This window comes from Stomoxys calcitrans, chromosome 5 (assembly GCF_963082655.1).
Source record: "Stomoxys calcitrans chromosome 5, idStoCalc2.1, whole genome shotgun sequence".
Taxonomy (NCBI): domain Eukaryota; kingdom Metazoa; phylum Arthropoda; class Insecta; order Diptera; family Muscidae; genus Stomoxys; species Stomoxys calcitrans.
Genome location: NC_081556.1, coordinates 120,586,662 through 120,610,895, shown reverse-complemented (window position 1 = coordinate 120,610,895; position 24,234 = coordinate 120,586,662). Strand labels below are relative to the sequence as shown.

Below are 24,234 nucleotides of genomic sequence, written 5' to 3'. Positions count from 1 at the left end.
TGACTCCATTTCTGCGTACTTCTTCCTATAGGACAGATTTCCCCCAATTCAGATTTCGATGGAATTTTTACCAAAATAAATACTATCGAATATATCCCACTGTTGCGTACGTAGTATCTTAAATAATTGTTTTTTTCATATATATTTTTGGTTTTATTTCCAAACACTCTTGTATTAGTAATCCATTAATGAATTATCAAAATGAAAAAGTAAATATACATATATCGCCCAGCTGAACGTAATGTGGCAAATATAATATGCCCGATATGAGCAAGCATTCACTCATGTATACATACATATCATATGTACGTATATGTATTTATGTATGCATAAATGAAGTAAAGGATATACAACAACAGCTAGAATAATAATAACATTGGCAACAATAAAACACTCAGGCAAACACAGCAAACCATTCATCAACATCAGCTGTAGCTGCTTGTGCTGCTGTTGCTGTTGCTGCCGCCACCACTCACTGACTAAACGACTGTCAAATAAGATTGTTTCGTTTGCTACCGCTGTCGTTGTTGTTGTTATTATTGCTGTTACTCTTCTCACATCTCAATAAGACACGAGGAACTAGAAGCCACACCAACAAATAAGTAAAAAAACTAAAATAACAACAACAGAGGTTATAAAATGCAGGGTTGCCATTTCGTTAGCACAGATTTTAATTTGCTCATAGCGATGTTATGGTGAATAAGAATTTTGTTTATATAATCGGCATCGGTGGAAGGTGGATCATTGAGTATTGATTATAAATAGGCAAAAAAACAAACTTCGACATCTACAGGTGGCGCTGGGCGTCGTGATAGCCAAGATGGTATAGTGCTCAAATTGCCAGAAAAGAGGTCAAGGGTTCGATTCTCACTAGGGTCATTGTTTGTCGCCACTGCGGTTTTACAATGAACTAAAATTGTCCAAGTGAGTCTGTTTAAAGAATGCCACTCTAACCTACAGATGGCGCTATTGTGTTTTGAATTTACTTTATATTAGGTTGTTATTAGTAGTCATTTAATATTTTACAAAATAAGATTGTTATAGAATCGGATAAGACCTTTTTTTAATTGCATATTAAAATAATGTTATTTTGGTAATTTTTAAAGTGGTCGTAGAAACACTGAAGATGCACAACGATGTTAACGTCCTAACGCGAGGTAAGACAATAAAGTATTGCAAAAAAACTCAACATCGTTTCGAGAAATAAGAAAGCCCATGGCGAATAAGGTTGTCGCTTACTCAGGGTTGTATAAAACTCAATGTCTGGATGAAAATCTGTAAAGGATTTTTATCCGAATTTACTTCGAAAGTTGCAGCTGAAGAAATATCTGAGGAGGAATAGTCCACACGCAAAGGACCAACGTTCTAAAGAAGAACGGTGTCAGTTCCCTCTCAACTGCGCTTGGATGCATAAGGAAACTTCCAATAACATAGCCTAATGTAAAAGCGATGGAAAATCTAAGCGCTGACTGTGGGAGAGATTTTGGAAATATATCTTCAGTAGATATCGCTATTAGCCCAAAGCTGTACGTTAAATTTAACACAGTTGCAATCTAGAGATTTGTAATAAAGAAAACAAGCAACCTTTATTACCCCCAATAGGCTAGAGGTATCAGGTCAAACGATATCGAAAAATTCTTTCATATAAGCTTCAATCCTAGTGAGATTATTGCAGCTTTAGTTCCTTCGCGAAACTTAATGATAAAGGGTGAAGAATAGAAGAAATAATATTTAATGGATAGAACGTTTCTTTTAAGTCTGTACGTCCCTGCAGCTTTTTTTATCGGCCAATAAGCAAGCAAGAGAAAGATGTGTATGCTAACATCTGGCAAGTCCATCATCGCAAGACATTTACACATCTCAAAAACCTGGAGCTCCTCTTCACACCTAAAATCTAGAAAAGGAATACACAGGAAAAAAAATTAAGGTACTATCAGTCTTCTACTGCAAATTTTATGTAGAAGAGGCTTGATAACGGTAAGAGTGAGACAATCGAGCACAGTCACTGTGTCATGTCGAAATCTGCAGGACGGCAGGTTCCCCAACTTGGGACTCTCTTCTTCTGTATTCTGATCATCTGGCTAACGTAAATCTGAGAGTTCTGCTCAGATATTTATATATGGTTTCAATAGGGGTGACCATCAATGAGAAAATTTGTGTGTGGAAGTGGAGAGTTTGTGCCTCTAGATCTGTGGTCTCATTCGTCTCTACATCATGGGTCTTAATCCTTCTTTTTTCACTCTTACCTTTTCTCTCATTGAAATATTACTATCAGCCAAAGCTCGTTTCAGAGTGAACTTTTCTTTATGGGATTCAACCAAACTTCAACTGCAGAGCTAAGTAAAATAAAAAGGAGGGTAGATCTCAGATTAAATGGTACCGCGACTAAATAGGATTTTTAGAATAAGAAGTTTGCGAGACGGATGTTGAGGTGCAGGAAAATGACTCGAAAATGGAGTCAGAGACAGGATTGGGGGTCTACTACGAGAAACTTGATGTATATATGTAGTTTGTTGTTGTAACTACATTTTCAGTGGAGGTAGCGATCCACGTCAAACTTCTCCATAAGAATCGTCGCCGCGGAACATTATGGTACTTGATTATTTAAAGGCACCAATAACATATCGAGCTTCACAGGACTCGCACGGCCTCTCCCTGAGATTCTCCGCTCTACTCCGAACAGAGCATTCCATTTACCACCACCTGTCAAAGCGTCCGATAGCTCTCAGCTAAGCTATTCGTGATAACCACACAGGTCGTAGCTCAAACTTCCAGTTTTTCGCTGAGATAGCCGGACGAGTGAAATCTGTGTAATTACCACAAAAATAAACTAGGAAAGGTGATTATCGCCTTAGAAGCCACTATGGCGTCGCTCAAGGCCTTGAATTCGAGGACACTGAGGTCGAAAGGGTTGGGGGAGTATTTAAAATCCCTGGGTTAACTCCAAGCGCATTTTGAACATAGTGAAGAGGTTGGCCATGTGCAGAGTCGGTGGGGACACTTTGGTCTAATGACGACAAAAGGCGCATGAGGGAACTGCTGGCTTTTGATGAAAGGTCAACTAGGTAGGCTATATCACGCATATGGGAATCCAGTCACATGATGTTGTTGTAGCCACATATTTGCATGTGAAGGTAGCCACCCTCTTCAAGTTCTTATTGGTGGACCAGCTCGACCGCCGTGTAAATGTTATGCCCATTCTTCACTTAAAGGCGCCTATAACTCGCCTTGTCAAATCTAGCATCATGGACACTCAGTATTTAAGCAAGAGTCTGTGCCGGCTGATCTCTCCATATGGCGCTTTCCACTGTCTTGACATTAAAGCACTTGATTTGTTCGTGTCAGGCGTACTTTCAATTTCGCTGAAATTTGGCTCAATGTTTTGCGAAAGGCTCCTCGACATTCGTACTGAGTATGGTCAAGATCGAGCAATATTTGGAAATAGCTGTCACATAGACTGATCTCCCGATTTAAGGCCCATAAGAGACGCATTTATTACCCGATTTCGCTAAAGTTTGGCACAAATATCTATGTTAGGCTTTCCGACATCCGTTCTCTATATGGTTCAGATCGGTCTAAATTTAGAAACAGCTGCCGTGTATACTGACCTCCCGATTTAAGGTCTAGGCCCCATAACGTAAACATTTATTACCCGACTTCGCTAAAATTTGGCACAGTAGGATGTGTTAGACCCTTCAATAGCCGTGTTCAATATTTCGACATAGTTGCCATATAGATTTATCCGATTTCGAAGAAATTTTGCATAGTGACCTATATTAGGCTTTTCGACATCAGTTCCCTATATGTTTCCGATCGTTCATACGGATCTTCCGATTTAGCGTCTTGGACCCATAAAAGGCACATTTGTTACCCGATTTCGCTGAACTTTGGCACAAGGACCTATGTTAGGCTTTCTGACATCCGTACCTTATATGGTTCAGATCGGTCTATATTTTGATATAGCTGCCATATTGACCAATATTCTGTTTTAACAACTTGAACATTGAATTGAAATTATTAGACAGTGAATTGAAATTATTAGACTCGACGTCCGTGCCGAGTTTGGTTCAAATCGGACCATATTTAAATATAGCTGCAATGCATAAGTAATGCATTTTTCTCCAGATTATGACGAAAGATGGTTAACATATATACCCGAGGTGGTGGGCATTCAAAGTTCGACCCAGCCTTTTCACTTGTTTTACTTCTTTCCCTTTCCTTTTAATAGACTGGGCTGTCAGTGAACTCTTGTGTTGGGCTACCAGCCAAATCGGTCCTTGTTTAGATATTGATCCCATAAAAACTGATATGCCCATTTTATTTCTTGATAGGTTGCGTTTCTTAGCCAATCGGGCTGAATTCTCCAACATCCATGCCAAGTATTATTAAAATAGGTCTTTTACTTGATATAGCTTCCAAATAAAATGATATCTCGAGTTTACTTCTTGAAACACTAGAGGACGCCACTCTTTTGCGATTTGGCAGAATTTTGCACTATGACTTCTGCTGCGACATCTATGTCAGATATGGTTTAAATGTCCATAATCTGATATAGCTCCCTTACAAACCAATTTCCCGATGATATTTCTAGAACCCGTAGAGTTCGTTTTTCTACCTGATATGACTGAAATGACTACCTGATATGACTGAAAACTTTCTCCCGATTGTATATCTTGAGACGCTAGAGGGCTATAAACCTTTCTCCCGATTGTATATCTTAAGACGCTAGAGGGCGCAATATTTTCTGATTTGATTGAAATTTTGCACTTTTAAGCTTTCTTAAAACCGTTATTTCGATTTCACTTCTAGAGCGACTACAGAAAACAATTTTAATTGAAATATATAAAAAAAATCCGTGCGATCTATGGTGATGGGCATATAAGATAGGGCCCATCTGAACTTAGTAAATGTTTGCCTTTTTCGTCTATATATGTTAGTCACTTCTTGAATATTATAGTATTTTAGTTGATGCGACAACTCTGAAAACAAGGAACATGAAGCAGCATCAACAAACAAACAACCATAATGTAACAATAACTACAACAACATTTATATGAATACCAAACAAAAGTACTAACGTCACTGCGTAAGCTATAGCACATCGTTAGTCATATCATCCAATTTAATAGTAGCTATACCCAAGAAACACACACGCACACACACCACCATACGCTACCATAGATGATGGGCCCATGCAAAAGGTATTCATTACTCTCGATTCACTTCCCCATACTCAAGCAACAGCACCAACAATAACACACCACTAACACTTAACTTTGTCCGAGCAAGGGTAGCAGCAGATGAATGTGTGGCTGGCTGCATGTGGTGCCCTCAGTACGTACGCTCAGTACTCGATAGCCTAGACGTTTTCTTATTGCCAAGAGAAACAGAGAGAGATAGAACACAAGTCATCTCCTGTCATTGTATGATGTAGAGAATTTATGAGAAAAGGTGCTGGAAAGAGATGGTTATACAATTGTGTTTTCTGCTTTATTTAATGAACAAAATTTTACAAATGGCGTTGTGCAGAATAGGGATAGCATGCTTTACTTGTGTCATGGTACTTGTTGTTGTTATTTATTCTCTGCTTCCATGACAAACAATGGCAAATTGGCTACGCCTCTTCATTCATTGTGCTGTTGTTTCTTTTTCTGGTTTCACTTGCATCTCCATTTAACGATATATCAGATTGTATCTGCCATTGGAACGGTGATGAGTTAATTTTAAAATTGAGCGCATCGTTGGCACACACTGTTTTTTTCTTTCGTTGTGTTGGCTGTTTCCATTTAAAATCGTATTCGCTCGTTGGTTCGCATACAGGTTTGTGGCAGTTGTTTATTCGTCGCGGCAAGCTAACAATCTTGTGCTCACTCTTGGCCACAACATTACGTTTCGTACATGATACCTGCCTTTCGCGTTGTCGTCAGTCATTGTGCCGTGATAACTCCGCGGTGGCTGTGCGTTTTCTTGGGATGCGCTAAAATAAAATCTTTGCTTGACTGTGTTATCATAACGCAAAGCGACGTAACGTAGCGTAGCATAATTTTGTCGATACTTTTTTGTGTTGTTTTTTTTTTCTTAAAGAGGGAGTGTGAGTTGTTAGGGCATCCATCCCTTCATGTTTTTGTGAGAGTGTGAGTGTGTGTGTACGAGTATATGTGCGCGAGTGATACTATAGTGCGGAATAAGCTGCTATACATAACACAATACGGACAATGGCAAATGGGAGCAGGCATTAGCACAGCAGTAGCAGCAGCCCCGCTAGCAACAATTTCAACAGCAATCCAATCCAGTGCAGTCCTCAGTAAGTGCTTGTGATATTGGCGACGGCGGATATTCAAACTAAGAAAACAAAAAAACAACAGTGGATTTATAATAACAAATTTTTGGTTTACTGGTTGTTGGCATTCCGTTCGCTTGTCGGTTGGACGTTTTATCCGGTCGTTTTTGGTTTAGCTTGCTCTACCAACACACACTCAATTATATTTGCTCCATTTGTGCGCGACTGTGTGTTTGTGTGTGAGAGAGTGTGGGCCGGCATTCGGTGACGGGGTTCTCATATACATTTCAATATCAGTTTCGCTCCATACAGCTGCTCATTGGTAGTCGTCGTCTGCAGCCGCCACTTGAGGCTAGTTTGTGATTATACCCCGTGCATAGCAGAAATCGCGAAGCGCAGACAAAAAAAAACTACAATAACCAACCAAAAAAAGAGAAAAATATTCGCTGAAACTCCTAATCAAGTCAAATTGAAACTTCATCATATAGCAACGGCAACGGCAGTCAACGTACATATCCAACCAATCATTACCAAATGGGGAATCTCAATACCCCCATGTAGGGTTCGAAGAGTGTATAATAAGAAATAATTAATAGAAAAGAAGTTCAAAACCAGTTCCAGCATCACCATAAACATGTGATAATCGTATTGAACAAAGCACAGAAAAAATTGTAACGCGAGTGTTGAATCCGGAAACGTTGAAAAAGAAAATTCCTTGAAAAATATTCTAAAAAAGAAATAAATCGCGGTATTGAAATTTTTTCCACATCATTATCACATTAACAAAAACCGCAAAATTACCCATCTCATTGCCGCGTGTATAGTATGCGAATTTGTTCACAGTGGATTCAACGAATAAAATGGCCGTTGGACCGACGGAGGGCAAGCAACAACCTCCCACAGAAAATTTCTCACCCGCACCCGCCCATCAGATCATAGCACCCAGCCCCATATTGGCTATACCGACGCTTGCCTTTTCCGCCGCCCAGGTGGAGATTGTATGCAAAACGCTGGAAGATTCTGGCGATATTGAACGTTTGGCCAGATTTCTCTGGAGTCTGCCGGTGGCATTGCCCAACATGCATGAGATATTAAATTGTGAAGCGGTGTTGCGAGCTCGTGCCGTTGTGGCATATCATGTTGGAAATTTCAGGTGAGTGGAAAACAGGTTAGGCTCTAACTATGGAGTATGTTGCACAGTTTTGTGGCATTATGGCATTGGAAGAAAATACGGTTGGCTTTGATTAAGAGAATAAAGAAGTATCAGTGTACGATTTTATATATTTCATAAACAAAAAGAAAGGCGGATAGATGGAAATTTCTAGAGCTTCCTGGCGATAAAATCGTTTATATACACACTAGCGAACAAAAGTCTGAGTACAAAACCAACACAATCATGGGAATCGATTTTTGTAACTTTCTTTAGCTTGCTTTGTGGAATTCACCATGGCGCAAAGATTTGCAATCCACCATGGCGCAAAGATTACCATGTCCGCCTATGAAGCCGGACGACTGGGTTCAAATACCGGCTAATAAATCTACACTAACATAAAGCCGACGGTTTCAAAGGTCCTTCCGATGGCAGGAAGAGTAGACATTTTTCTTGTTAAGAAACCTTGTGCGGAGAAGTTCTTCGTGGAATAGCAATACCTGGATTTAAATTGCTTAATGAGAAATACCGCTGCTTTTGCCGAAAAAGAACTCATTATGGGTATTGAAGCTAATTTACATTACCAGATAAGGGAAAGTTTGGATGTGAGCTCAGCTTCTTATTAAAGTTGCAATGTAGATTTGTAATAAGCGGCCTTTATTAACTGGAAGAGGCAGGAGGTAGGGCTACATTTCGTGCAAGAGATATCCCTTTACGACCATTCCATAAAGAAGCGTCGGGAAGGCTTTTACTTAGTAGGACTGTTCTATACTTAGTAGGACTGTGGGGGAAATTGCGGAGGATATAAATATGAGCACCACTCGGGTTACGAACACCTTGAACAACTCGAACGACTGGAGGCCACTGTAGCGCACAGGTTATCATGTCCGCCTATGACGCTCAACGACTGGGTTCGAACACTGAACATCAGAAAACTTTTCAGAGATGGTTATCCCCTCCTAATGCTGGCGACATTTCTGAGGTACTGTACCATTTGGTATGGCAGCCATGCTAAAACTTCTCCGCAAAGAGGTGTCTCACTGCGGCACGTCGTCGGACTCTTCAAGTCAAGACAAATTTTGGCGAATTTTGCGAATTATTTCAGAAGTCATCAACCAAACTTCCAATAAATGAGAATAATGAGAATAAATAAATGAGGGATTGTCATCGATGCAGGCTCAACAAGTCATATCCGGAGTGTGGTATGAATTGGAGCTTAATCTTATTAACAACAAATGTATATCAATAGGAGGTATTTAAGTGGCTAGTTCAACTCGTTTTAAAGTAGGGGTCAAAAGCATCGTCAGATCATTTTTTATCATGGCTAGTATTTCCATGGATTACAAACAAAATGGCTAAGTTGATTAACCACACCACATAATGTAAACTGCATCAGAAAGTTTTATGAAATGAAATAAAGGGATAATAAAATTTAGACTGGCGTAAAGTGGGCGAACATTGGCTTGTCGAATGTCGGCAATTTTGTATATCCAAAAAAGTCCAAAAAAATTTGTTCTCAAAATTAATAGGAGTGTATTGTTGCATACGATGGTTTCTTTATTACAAAAATAAATTTATGGCGATAAGCCACCTACTTTTGACAGCAGCGCAGTGACCGAAATGCCCAATCTAGCGGTGCTTTGCCTCTAGAGGGCGCAATTCCTATCCGATTGCGCTAAAATTGTACATGATGATTTGTGTTATGACATCCAACATTCGTGCTAAAAATAATTCAAATCGGTATATAACCTTATATAGCTCCCATACAAACCGATCTCCGATTTGTGTTCTTTTGTGCAATTGTTATTCGATTTGGTTGAAATTTTGCACGTGATGTTTCAGCCAAATCGGACAAAAATTTACGCTTTTAAGGACTTGAAAAGTCAAATCGGGAGATCGGTTTATATGGAAGCTATATCAGGTTATAGACCGAAGTCAAAACAGGACATTACATGCAAAATTTCAGGCAAATCGGACAAAAGTCAAATCGGGAGACCAATTTATATGAGAGCTATATCAGGTTATAGACCGATTTGGACCGTGCTTTACACAGACGGCCAAATCGAACAAAAATTGCGGCTATTAAGGGCTCAAGAAGTCAAATCGGGAGATATATCAGATTGTAAACCGATTTGGACCGTACTTGACACAGAACAGAACACTATATGCAAAATTTCAGCTAAATCGGACAAAAATTGCGGCTTCCAGAGGCTCAAGAAGTCAAATCGGGAGATCGGTTCATATGGGAGCTATATCTTAATCTGAACCGATATGGCCCATTTGCAATCTGCAAAATGGCAAGCAACTAACTTTACGCATTCGACCGCTACCGTAATTTAGATCGACTCAGAACGTTGAGACTATCAAAATGGATAAACTTTATGGGGTCTTAGACGAATATTTTGAGCAAAACTTTACGTTCAACATTTCAGCCAAACTGAGTGGTAATTATGCCTTCTATATGCTCAAGAAGTCAAATCTGAAGGTTATGAGCCGACTTAGACCAATATTGACACAGTTATCGGAAGCCAGAACAGAACATCTCGTGCCGTTCGTTCCTTTTGTAACACATCGAATGTCTTAGTACTGATTGTCTAGACATTCTAAGTCGATTTAGCCATGTATGTCTGTCTGTCTGTCGAAAGCATGCTAACTTTTCAAGCAGTAAAGCTAGGCGCTTGCAATTTTGAACAAATCCTTCCTATTAGTGTAGATTGTAGATATCAGTCATTATTTTCATATAGCTGTCAAATAAACCAAACTCAGATCTTGACTTCATGAGCCATATCCAATTGGCTGAAATTTTCCTACGACTTTTTTCTCCTACGACTTCCAACTTCTAACCCAAGTATGAATCGGCCCATAACCTGATATAGTCCAATATCATAGCAATTCTTATCTATTGTCCTTTTTTATACCCACCACCAAAGGATGTGGGCATATTTATTTTGTGATTTCGTTTGCAAACCATCGAAATATCCATTTCTGACCCTATTAGGTATATATATATTCTTGATCGTCTTAAAAATCTAAGACGATTTAGTCGTAACCGTCCGTCCGTCTGTCTGTTCAAATCGCGCTACAATCTTTAAAAATGAAGGTAATTAGCTGAATCTTTGCACAGCTTCTTTTTTTTGGTCCATAGGCAAGTTAATTTCGAAGATGGTTTATAACGGACTATATCTATGCCCCATATAGACGGATCTTCCGATTTAAGGATTTAGGCCCATTAAAGACACGTTAATTATACGATTTCCCTGAAATTTGGCTCAATGCTTTGCGTAAGGCTCCTTGACATTTGTACTGAGAATGGTCCAGATCAGGCTATATTTGGATACAGCTGCCATATAGACTGATCTCCCGATTTACTGTCTTGGACCCATAAAAGGGACATATATTACCAGAAATTTTCACAGTAGGTTGTGTTAGGTCCTTCAACATCCGCTTTCCGTGTGGCCCTAGTCGGCCTATATTTCGACATAGCTGCCATATAGACCGATCTCTCGATCTAGGGTCGTGAGCCTATGAAATGCGCATTTATTACCCGATTTTCGCTGAAATTTGACTTGGCGACCTATTTTAGGCTTTTCAACATCCGTGCCCTATATGGTTCAGTCGGACTATATTTGGATATAGCTGCCAAATGGACCGATTTCCCGATTTAAGGTCATGCGCCTATAAACGGCGTATTTATTACCCGATTTCGCTGAAATTTTGGCACAAGGACTTATGTTAGGCTTTCTGACATAAGTTCCCTATATATGGATCAGAACGGATATATTGGGTTGCCAAAAAAGTAATTGCGGATTTTTCATATAGTCGGCGTTGACAAATTTTTTCACAGCTTGTGACTCTATAGTTGCATTCTTTCTTCTGTCAGTTATCAGCTGTTACTTTTAGCTTGCTTTAGAAAAAAAGTGTAAAAAAAGTATATTTGATTAAAGTTCATTCTAAGTTTTATTAAAAATGCATTTACTTTCTTTTAAAAAATCCGCAATTACTTTTTGGGCAACCCAATAGTTATCATATATAAAAATTTTCCGATTTTGGTTTGTAGACCCAAATATTGGACACAGTGCAGTTACCTATGTTAGGATTTTCGACATACGTGCCCTATATGCTTCAGATCGGTAAATATTTTGATATAGTTGCCATATTGACCAATATTTTGTTTAAAAAACTTGAACAGTGATTGTATTTCTTAAACCATTCAACTACCGTGCTGAGTTTGGTCCAAATCGGACCATATTTAAACATAGCTGCAGTGGGTTCATAAATGATGTATTTTTCTCCGGATTATGTCAAAAGGTGGTTAACATATATACTTTGGATGGTGGTGGGCATCCAAAGTTCGGCCCGATCAAACTTAATGCCTTATTACCTGTTTTGCCTATAAAGAGATACTGGGCAAAGAATATGACAAATGTGATCCATGGTGGAGGGTATAGAAGATTCGGCCCGGCCGCACTTAGCAAGTTTTTACTTGTTGTTTACCTCAGTTAGTCCCCAAATTATTACATAATCTTTCTGGCGTCATCCCACGATTGAGACCTGTACGTACGGATGGCAAATTAAAAAAGCAGATTTTACAAAAATATTTTCCCTGGAGGGGATTTTGGGTATTTTTAGACCAGACTTGTGGAAAAAGTTTATACTTATTTTTGTAAGGAGACATTTATCTATAAACGCTTTACTAGAGTAGAACAAAAGGTTGTTTGATTGGTATTCGTTTTATGATCCTTTCAATTTGATTTTTTGTTTTCAAAAAATTGTAACAACGGTATTCACAAAGGTTTGAAATTGGTTTATTTGACACGTTTCCTTTATAGAAATGTCGAATAAAGAAACAGTGAGCTGGAGTTTCTTCATTCATTCTGACAATACCAACCGATATTCTAAAGGCCTTCTTAGCGACCAATAGTATGGGTTCCGCAGAAATCACTCTACGGGCGACCTCATGACACTTCTGTCGGAACGTTAGAATCGTTCAATCCACCAGTTTGGTGAAAGTAAGTTTATGGCTCTGAATATCTCCAAGGCATTTGATGGGGTCTGCCACGGTGCACTACTATCAAAACGTGTTTTTTTTTTTGTGTCGGTAATGGCTTCGTTCGATTTATTGTATTTCGAGCTTTCTCAGAGATCGCACTATTCGAGTCGTTATAGATGGGTTCTTATCCACTGAGCACAAATTGACCGCAGGTGTACCCCACGGCTCTGTTCTTTCTCTTTCTATTTTTCTTATTTTTATCAACGATCTGTTGGGTCAGACATCGAATCCGATCTACTCATTTGCGGATGACAGTAATCTCTGCCATTCGTACTCATTCGACCATAGACCGATTCTTCGAGAGATTGAGGACAAGAGGCGGGTTATGGACGATAGACTCTGCCAGGATTTGCTGTCCATTTCTGAGTGGGGTCGAAGGAATCGAGTAGACTTTAATGCACGGAAGACTCAGTGCTGCTTGTTGTCACACAAACGATTCGCTGACCCATTGCAGTGTAGATGTTGAGCAATCAGAAGCTCTTGATGTTCTGGGCATGAAAATACAAAGTGATGTCCGTTGGGCTAAACCTGTATGTGAAGTGTCGAAAGAAGCATTCAAGTGTTTAGGCTTCCTTAAACGGTGTAAGAATAACTTCACTCCGTCTGATCTTTTTAACATCTACACCAGTTTCATAAGACCGAAAATGGAGTACAACTCAAATGTATGGGCTGAAGCTTTAAAATCATCCCTGGAGCTACTAAACCGTGTACAGAGGAGAGCGATGGCGTTAATTGGGGACAGTGGGGAATCCAACTCTATTGCCTCCCTTCATCATCGTCGCAAAGTGGGTTGTTTGGCGCTGTTCTATCGGTATTTTCATGGTGTGTGTTCGTCTACTTATTCCTGATGTAAGGATGTATGTCAGGGATACCAGACATTCCAGGAACTAACACCCGTTTGTAATTGATTAGCCAGCGGACCGCACAATGCATTATAGAGAAAATTCTTATTTCGCCCGAACCGTTCGTATGTGGAATCGACTTCCTGCTAATGTTTTCCCACCCACTTTGATATCCAAAGATTTAAGACAAATGTCAATAAACACTACATCCGTAATTTTTGTCCGATTTGATTGAAACTTTGCGTGTAGTGTTCTGATAAGACTTTAAACAACTGTGCTAAGTATGTTCCAAATCGATCTATAACCTGATATAGCTCCGATATAAACCGATCTCATGGTTTGACTTCTTGAGTCGTTACAAGCCGCAATTTTGGCAATGCGGTGTTCTGTTATGATTTTCAATAACTGACGAATACCGTCCAAATCAGTCTATAACCTGATATAGGTCCCATGTAAACCGGCCTCTCGATCATCGTTGTTCTGTTGCTTGAAGCTTGAATTTTTGGGTGTTTGACAGAAGTTTGGTATGAAGAATAAAATTATGCCCTTCAACTATATTAATTTAGAATAAATTTTTAGAAAAACCATGGTGGTAGATCTTCAAGATTCGGCCCGGCCGATCTTAGCACCCTTTTACTTGATAAACTCAACATCTTTACTTTTCGAGTATTTGTAAAGCCGTCTTATTTCCTTTGACTAAAATACAGTGCTGTCCTTTTTCCAAAGTCAATTACCCAACATTTAAGGATATTTCGACATTCATAATAAAATATTTCTTCAATAATAAAATGAAAGATGATGAAAATTAGGTTCATACATGTTATTTCACACTTAAAAAAATCATCCTTTTTTGGCCGAAAGATTTGTATTCTAGACCACTTTGCGTTGTTCGAAGTTGTGTATAAATCTTTGTGTCAAACTTCAATTCGGTGGCGTTCATTGTAAAAAGTTGTCATTATCAATGAAATGTTAATGCAGGGTGGATTTAGTTAAGCTTTCCAAAAGACAATATTTTGGAAATTAAAATTTTTTGGAAGTTAAAATCTTCTGCAAATTAAGGACATGTAATGAGAATGACATAAAATGTCTCTATAAATATTTCTTATTGTTATGCTAAATGCATTGAACTATAACTTAAGTTAATTCTTTAATTTGGTGATTTCTCAGCAAAAAAACTTTCAACAACCACAAAACATTCAAAAGCAACTTTTCCTCTTTGTGCACTTAATACCTAACTCTCACTAAAGATCATTCCCATCATTATAATTATTTTTTAATCACTTTAAATTATTATAAAAACTAAAGAAAAAAGAAGAACTCTGAGCCAGCATACCCAATCCAGTGTAATATGATCTTTGTATATAAAAATTGTGAACTCTTTAATGAATCTTTCCTTATTCGCTTTTTTAACTCAACTCGGCCGATACTTAAATGAGGAAAAAGTGGAGTTTTGCATAATGAGAATACAATACCAAACTAAAAAAAAACCGAAAAGAATATAAAAGGAAGACCTCAGACAAGAGAGACCACAAACCAAACCATGTGTATAAATTAATGAATGCTAACTATCAACAACAAAAACGGCAAAGAGTTGAAGAAGAACATGACAATGATGTTGATGACGATCAACATTTGCTAAATTAATAAACAATGTGATTAATTTATCAATTAACATTTATGGCAGAAAGTACAATGAGCCCAAACAGCAACAGCATAGGTCGGCCGGTTGTCTATTGTGTAAATTTGGTTTGGAACATTAAAATATTTGCAATGGCAGATTTAATGCTCTTCTGGCATAAACGACTACATGGTGAAAAAAATGGATAAAATGGATAGATGTACACTGAAGAAAGTTTGGCATATTTAGCAACAAATCACTTAAAACTTTGTCATTTATTGTGATTGAATTAATTGGAAAATCTGTGAAAATTTGTATGCAAAGTTTATTTCGACTTTTGATGATGAAAATCCACATTAATAACTACAAATAGCTGTTCAGTTGTATGTTGTGTATTTTTCTCCAGAACAAATTTTAGGATCGTTTTGCAAGAAATATTAGCTGTGCATTAACTGATGGAGGCCACCGTAGTGCAGAGGTTAGCATGTCCGCCAATGACGCTGAACGCCTGGGTTTAAACCCTGGCGAGACCATCAGAAAAAACAACATTTCCAGCGGTGGTTTTCCCCTCCTAATGCTGGCAACATTTGTGAGGTACAATGCCATGTACAACTTCTCTCCAAAGAGGTGTCGCACTGCGGCACGCCGATCGGACTCGGCTATAAAAAGGAGGCCCCTTATCAATGAGCTTAAACTTGAATCGGACTGCACCCATTGATATGTGAGAAGTTTGCTCCTGTTGCTTAGTGGAATGTTCATGGGCAAAATTTGCATTTGCAATTTGCATTAACTGATAATACTGAGCAATTGACAACTCTTACACATTCTTAGGATAAGTATCTAGAAGATATATCGCTTGTTCATTTACCGTGACAACATTTCTTTACCTTGTCTTCTTTAAACAAGGCTCCTATTGATTGGTACAAAGAAATTTTGACAACAATTTGCCCCTTGTGATATGAGCTCGAAACAACACGAAGCAATCAATTGAACCAAATCCAAGAAAAGTAGATTACCATTCTTACCTAACCTAATGCAACATACCATAAAGAAACGGGGACAATCTGCTGTCCGATTCAAGATCAAGCTCAATTATTACGGACCTCATTTGTATATCCGAGTTTGAACAGCGCAGTGCGATATCTCTTTGGGAAGAAGTTTTAACGTGGCATAGTGCCTAATGCCATAAATGTCGCCAGCAACAGACATAACCAACACTGAAATTTTTTTCTGATGTTCTCATCAGGATTCGAAACGAGGCGTCAGCGTCACAGGCAGACACAGCGCTAAGATGTATGAAAAAAAATTTTTAATAATATTTTTCTCGATAAAAACTTTCTATCGCAGAAAATATTAGAAAATTTCTTAAGTAGTTCAGAAGTTTGAATGAAGAGTAGTCAAAACTGGTATACTTCAAAAGTCAAATGGGGTTATTGGTTCATATAGTGCCCATATCTAAACCTGCAAACATATAATGTAACCCATTTTTATTTTTGAAATGACAATTCGTTCCATTACAATCCGATTACGATTTTTGTTCTTGGGCGCATAGAAGACGCAATTTTTAAGCGATTTCGTTGAAATTAGGTACAATGAGTAGTATTAGATCCATATATATCGTTTCTGAATATGGTGGAGGTCGGTCTACTTTTAGATATAGCTGCCATAGAGAATGAATAATGGATTATGACGAAAGACCGGATTATGATTATGACGAAAGGTGGATTTAGTACCTGTATCCAAATCTAGACCGATTTGGGTGATATTAAACAGGGATGTCGAAGAGCCTCATATAGCTCACTATGCAAAATTTCAGCGAAGTCGGATAATAAATTCCCCTTATTAGAGGCCCAAGAGCTTAAATCGCGAGATCGGTATTTATGACAGCTATATGCACGTAAGGTCCAATCTTTACCATACATAGAAGAAAATTCGGAAGACTACTCAGAAGAAGACTTGGGCAAGATAATATAGATTGTCCAATCATAGAAGACATTGACGAAAATATGAACAGGATTCCGACTGCAAGAATGGTCTTTCGAAGATAGTTGTCTTCTTTGGGAAAGGAAATCACTCCAAGAAAAACCTTGGGAGATTCGTAACAATGGGAAAGAGGTCTGCAGACTTTACAATAGAGCACGTCGTAAAAATGCTGAAGTTTAATGGGATGTGTACTACACACGGCTCAAGGAAAACAATAAGATTACTAGAGCGGCAAAACGTGCCTCCTGGAAGCTTTTCTGCGAACAGGTCGATAGCGTCAATGATGTATCGCCAAGATGAAACAGTTTCTCTCAAAAACCCATGTCCAAACTGAAACGTTAGTAGACGACATGGGATTGAGAGCAGAGACACCTGAGGACATGTTGAGGCTTTTGTTGAAAAGCATTATGCACATGATATGAAGGGACTCACGGAGACACCGGAATCTTGGAATAATGAGGTTTAATAGAAGGCTTATCATAACGAAATTTATGGTCAAGGAAGCCTTGAGGAGCTTCAAACCCTTTAAGTCACCCGGATCTGATGGAACATTTCCGGCGTTACTATAAAAGGAAGCCGACTATCTGACGCCTCATCTGGCCATTATTTTCACACCATGCCAAGGACTTGCATATACTCCGAAAGCCAATGATAAACAGTAGGACATCCAGCGAACTGCTCAAATACAAACAGCATGCCCATTTCAAGGGAAGGTCTGTGGAGACTTCCTTGCGCTAGGTTGTGCATAAAATAAATAGAAGAATCCTTCGATGCCAAGAAATCGATGGTCCAATCCTTAGACCAGTATCGGTGCCCCCGGTCCTTAGAGACTGGATAAATCATATGCTAAGGAACAGGTGGATAAATTGTAGGTCCCATGACATAATTATAAGGGAGAAAGTGGCACAGTGCACGCCACAGGAGGGCATTTTATCGCCACTTCTTTGGGTGACCACCATTAAAAACCTATTATGAATGCTGACTGAAGAGGCATTTGAACCCGTCTGCTATGTAGACGATGTTGGAATACTTCTTTGGAGTAAGGATCCGAACCAGCTATGCAGAAGGGCCGAAAAGATCTTGCATATGGCATGTGACTGGGCTAGACCCAAGGGTCTCAATTTTAACCCAGAGAAGACTGAAATATTCCTGTTCACGAGGAAGACGAAGGTGGGCCAATTTGACGCACCACGTTTCCTCAATAAAACGATTCCGATATCTGACTAGGCTCTACAGGAGCATAATTCGACCAACACTTACTTACGCCTCAGTAGCTTGGTTGACTGGTAAGGAGAAAAAGTGTAACATAAGGACCAAACAACAGTTTCAGAGAACATGTTGTCTTGGCATAGGCGGAGCGTTGAGGACCACGCCCACTAGGGCACTTGAGACTATTCTAGATATCCAACCCATTGACATACAGATTAAGTGTGAGGCAGCTACTGCGGCTATGAGACTTAAGGCGATGGGAAAAGGATTGAGGGTGGGAGCAGCTCATACCATCGCGGTAAAATCGAGGCGACGACAGGAAATCTGGAAGGAAGGGAAGAGGTTTCCGACACTTGAGGTCGGGTGCGAAAGAACTGCTGCCAGCGGCACAGTCTTGGACTGATGGAACCCTAGTATTGACATATGGAAGATCATGTTACACGGATGGATCAAAGCTAGGGGACAGAGTGGGCCTAGGGGTCTACATTGAGAACCCATCGACTGAGATCTGTTTTAGACTGCCTGACCATAATACGGTCCTGCAGGCGGAGATCCGGGCGATCAGGGAATGCGTGAGGTGGCGTGGTGCTAAAATGGCCATAAGGGCAATAACAACCAGGACGGTAAGGTCACGAACAGTCATGCAGTGTACGATAGAGATTTACGCCTTTTCTTACTCCGCCGGGCCATAACGGAGTAAGAGGGAATGAAAGGGCTGAAGATTTGATAGTTATAGCTAATGTCAATAAACTTGGAGTACCCGAAGCCTTTCGGGTCCATGCAGTTCGAGTTAAGGGTGTGGAACAACGAAACAGTCGGTAGGACGACGAAAATCCTATGGGGTGATCTACAATAGATCGTGAGAGGACGAGACTATTACTGAAAATAAGTGAGAAGTGGGTCAGTATAGCTTTGGTTTCATAACAGGACACATACGAATACTAGCTGACTTATGTAAAATCGGTGCGGCAAGTGATAGCATGTGTAGGGCAAGCGCGGAAGATGATGAGACGTTGGAGCATTTCCTATGTCATTGCATGACACCACGGCGTGGTATGAAAAACAATTAAGGATATGGTAATCGGATTGTAATGGCTGTAATAATAATTGTAATAATTTGTAGTCGGAATCGAGCAATCTGCCCGGAGTCAGAGTCGAGTAAGAATTACTCGACTCCGCAGATTACAACAAAGGCAATAACAAAGGACTTTCTTTTCATAGCCGACTCCGGGCGGTGTGACACAGGGAGAAGTTTAAAACGGATGAAAATCTCACAAATGTCGCTACGATAAGTGAAACGATAACCACCACTAAAAAAAATCTCTGATATTCTCACCAGGAATCAAACCCAGGCGTTAAGTGGCATAGAAAGGAATGCTTATCTCTGAGCCACCATTCGGGGCGGTGATGCAACCTTCTATTTTATTCAACGGAATAGCATGAAACATGCGCTTACTGGTCGTAAAGACACGGAATATAGTGGCAATTAATAAATTAGATGTCAAAAACAGCAAAAAAAAAAACCAATTATTTAAAAACATTGAAAAATGATTGATCCATGAATGAAGTTGATTTCATGTTTGGTAGTCTTGCACGCATCCTCAAGCCTATCGACATAATTTTGTCGGATGAAATAATTTCATAAGCATTACTACACAGTAATAAGTGTCTCAACAAAATTCAGTTAAAAAAACTAGCTGGACAGGGCCCGCACCGCTGCGCCTTCTATCACTCTCTTATAGTCCTATGCGGTCAAGCCAGGAAATAAGTCCTGTTTGGGGGTGCCTGTACGGCCTTTCAGATGGTGAATGAACACATTTCGAACCGAACACTGATTTTGGTAATAAAATTCAATGATTTGCAAGCGTTGCTCGTTAGTAAGTCTATTCATGATGAAATGTCAAAGCATACTGAGCATCTTTCTCTTTGACACCATGTCTGAAATCCCACGTGATCTGTCAAATACTAATGCATGAAAATCCTAACCTCAAAAAAATCACCCTTTATGTGGATGTTATATTCGTGCTCTTCTCCCATATACCTTTCATTGGAGCCTTATATAGCTATGGTCGGTAAATATATCCGGTATGGGGGTGAGGCGGATCCCCATATATCAGATTCGTGCTCTGGTCTAAAATACCTTTCATTTGAGTCCCATATTGTGCTTATTGGTTTATATTCCATTTGGCTGGAATATAAGGAATAAGGATACAAATTTCTATATTTAAGTTATTATAAACAATCTAAATTTCGCTTAAATCGCCCCATCTCCAAGATCTGCATCGTGCTCTACTCTCAAATTTCTTTTATTTGAGCTCCAATTGCCATTGGTTTAGGAGAAGTTTATGGGGTGACACGACCCCTAAACATTTGAACTAAAAAATTGGTATAAAATTCGTTTTCTGCTATCAAATAACTATTATTTATCGCCATAGGTAATCAGGAACGGTTTGATGGGAGTTTGGAGGCAGACTCTGAAGTAATATCAGGATCGTGCTAGATCACGATTTTGTTTCAACCCCATTATGTCAAACATTTTGAAGGTGGCTATCAAGATATTCAGGGCTACGGGTCTCCTTCACATTCACACTAATTATTTTTTTTGTAGTGGTTATCTGCATTCAAAATCATATTTCAAAGCGTTGTGGTGTAGGGCATGACCAAAAAACCCATATAATTTCTCTATGTGCATATCACACCGTTCAACTAACTCTTAATGTTGTGAATTTTTGGGGATTTTTTTCACGTTTTTGCATCTTCCACAAAAATGATCTCTATTTCAGACGAAATCATTAGGGATGCTTGACTTGACTGATATCAGCTCAGCAGTAAGCCCTGTTTTGCTACTCAAATGACAACGGAAAGGCTTCCGTTAATTTGTTTTTATGCTTTAATTTGAAAATGATCAAATTTCAAGAAAGGAATTTAAATTTTGTTTTATAGGTACGTATGTGTGTGTGTGTGTTTAAAGAATTCGAACAAACAAAAACCTAATAAAAAACCCCAACAATGATCCAATATTGTGGGGTTTTCATGTTACCCGGATTAAATAAATTGACTAAATTCATTTATTGTTGTTTTCTTCTAAATCAACAATTCCTAGAAATATAGGCGATAATATATTTATGGGGAAATTTCTTTCATTTTTCGATTTTCAAGTGGACGCACATGGCAAATGTTTTTGACATATTCCTAAATAAACTTTGTTTTCTTACTCCCTCTCTCTCCTTTTGCCAAATCATCGCCTTAAAGAAAGTTTTTTTTTGATTTCTTTCCATTTTCCTAGACCAATTTAGTCATAAATGTTAAAAGTTCATCATTTCTTGCTGCCGTCCGTCTGTCTGGCTTTATACCCACGACCTTTTCAGCTTCCTAAGTTCTGTTGTTAAATGTTTGGTACAATGTTGAAGTTTATTTGGGTACATCCCGTTGTGAAGTTATTACTCAACAGGGGGTTGAAGAGGTGTGAGTTTTTAGTGTTTTCTGATTTATTAGGGTTGTTTTACAATAAATGACTTACCTTACCGTACACGCAGCGACAAAAAGTAGGGCGGCATATGATTGTCCACATTCAGGGCATGACATTAAAAGTTGAAAGAAGTAAACTGAAACAAAGAGAGAAAAATAAATAAAATTTGAATGGAAATCGAAAAACTAACAACTATGGAAAAATAATGATTGCCTCCAAATTATATAGGCCTTCAAAAGGTACTCAAGGTAGAAGCATGTTAATTAAGATTGCTAATGTTACCAAACACACAATTTATACGAAATTTTCTCTAAAAAAAATTCAATTTGTTTTTGTTCCGTATAGACTCAAAAACGGCTGAACCGATTCCCTTTTAATGACCACAGATTGTGTAGGTTGTTCTGGAAGGAAACATAGTCTATAATTTTTTTTTGATATCGAGAGGGGGCGGACCCTCCCCCTTACCCCAAAAGTACTAACCAAAAATAAAAGTGGAACGATCGAAACAATACGGGATTGAAATGAAAGGTATTCAAGAGTAGAGTACGAATTTTATAATAAAAGTTGGGTCCATGTACCTGGGGGGTCGCCCCAGCCCCAAAACCCCTTAAAATAGGTTTATTTGATAATCATTACAATGTGGGACTCAAATGAAAGGAATTCGGGAGTAGATTACGAATATGGTCAGGAAGTAGGAATAGGCTTTAGAATTTATTGATATCGGAAGGGGGCGGACCCCGCCGTTACCCCAAAACACCACCCAAAATCAAAAGTGGACCGATAAGGACAATAAGATATAAAATAAAAAGTATGCGGGAGTAGATAACGAAACTGGCAAAACAATTCATGTCAAATTATAGGGAGTCACCCTACCCCCACAAAAAAGTCCAAATGGGCACATTAGCCAATTCCGGATACATGAGACTCGGTTTGTTTGTTCCGTATAGACTCAAAAACGGCAGAACCGATTTTCTCGAAAAGTTCGCATATTGTGTAGGTTGGTCTGGAAGGAGACATAGCCTATATAATTTTTCGATATCGGAAGGGGGACTTAGCCAAAAACACCACCCAAAATCAAAAGTAGGATACGAATATGGTATTCAAATTCTCCCAAACAGACATATTGGACGTTCATGTCAATATGGGGTTCAAATGAGAGGTATTCGGGAGTAGATTTCGAATCTGGCATACAAAATCAGATCGATGTATAGGGGGTCACGTTACCCCTCAAAAACGCTATTAGACTCATTGTGACAATATGAGACTTGGCTGAACCGATTTTCTTAAAATGTTCATAGATTGTGTACGTTTGTTGGAAGGAAACATAGGCTACATAATTTTTAGATGTCGGATGGAGGCGGACCCTCCCCCTTACTATGGCAACATGGAGCTCTAACCAACGGTATTTGGGAATAAGAACGAATTTGAAATCTATTTTTAGTGCAAAGTGTCGGTGGCCGCCCCAGCCCCAAAACACCCTTCAAACGGTTCATATTTACCGACCATGACAATATGGGGCTCAAATTATAAGGATTGGGAAGTGCAGCACAAATTTAGTATCCATATTTGAGTCGAAATGTCTGAGGTGTTAATACCTCTCCTTAAAAGCGCTTCTCATTACCCAAATTTTTAAAAACACCAGGAACCGAGCAGGGGCAATTTTCTCATATATCAATGAGTGCTTTCCGATTCAAGTTTAAACTCAATGATAAGGGACCTTTTTCTATAGCCGAGTCCGAACGGCGTCCCGCATCTCTTTGGGGAAAATTTTTTAAATGACCCTGCATGACATTGTACCACGCAAATGTAGCCAGCATTAAGAGGGGATTAACACCGCTTTGTCCGATGTTCTCGCCAGGATTCGAACACGTTCGGCGTCATAGGCTATAATGGCACGAATTCGATATCCACATTCAGATCGAAGTGTCCCCACCCTAAAACGATATTAGAGAGTTAAAGAAGGAGTAGCGTATTTTTCGTTATTTATACAATTCAAATAAAATATACCAACGCAGGGCCCTTGAAGCCATTACACCTAATATGGTTGAAAAGTCTTCTAACCAAAGACGAAACGTGTCCCATAGTGGTTGGTGTGTGTTCCTATCTCTGGCTTTTTTTTCCATTTGTATTTTCCGATCATTGAGCTCGTCTCGATAGAGAAACAAACAAAAAATTTATTTCTATAGGAAATATTGGAACAGGGGCAAACTTCTCACATATCAAAAAGTACTGTCCGACTCAAGTGATGAGTGGCCTTTTTTATATCTGAGTTCAAACGGCAAGCCGCGAAACCTCTTTGGGAAAAGTATTTACACGGCATAGTACCGTATAATGTCGCCAGCATTAGGAGGGGAAATGAAAATTTTGTTTCTGTTTTGCTCTGTGGAAAATTTTGCCAAAATTGTGTTTTTGTAGAAATTTGTTTTTCAGCATAAAATTTTGTTGAAATATTATTTTGTACAAAATTTTGTCAAAATTTTATTTCATAGCAAATTTTTTCAAAATTTTATTTCATAGAAAAATTTGTAAATTTTTTTTTTATTAGAAATTTTGTCAACATTTTATATTTTATTTGAATAGTGGAATAATTTATTTTTATTTATATTTATTTTATATTAGTTGTTTGGAGTTTT

General features: G+C 38.8%; 1 protein-coding gene across 1 annotated transcript in view; it reads left to right on the top strand.

Moving 5' to 3' along the window:
* Positions 1-5,702: 5,702 nt before the first annotated feature.
* Positions 5,703-24,234, top strand: part of LOC106087085 (protein Optix) — a 66,541-nt gene continuing 48,009 nt past the window's right edge. The window contains exon 1 of the mRNA XM_013251991.2: positions 5,703-7,433. Within this exon, the coding sequence (XP_013107445.1) occupies positions 7,141-7,433 (293 nt within the window). The 5' untranslated portion in view covers positions 5,703-7,140. The remainder of the gene's footprint in view (positions 7,434-24,234) is intronic.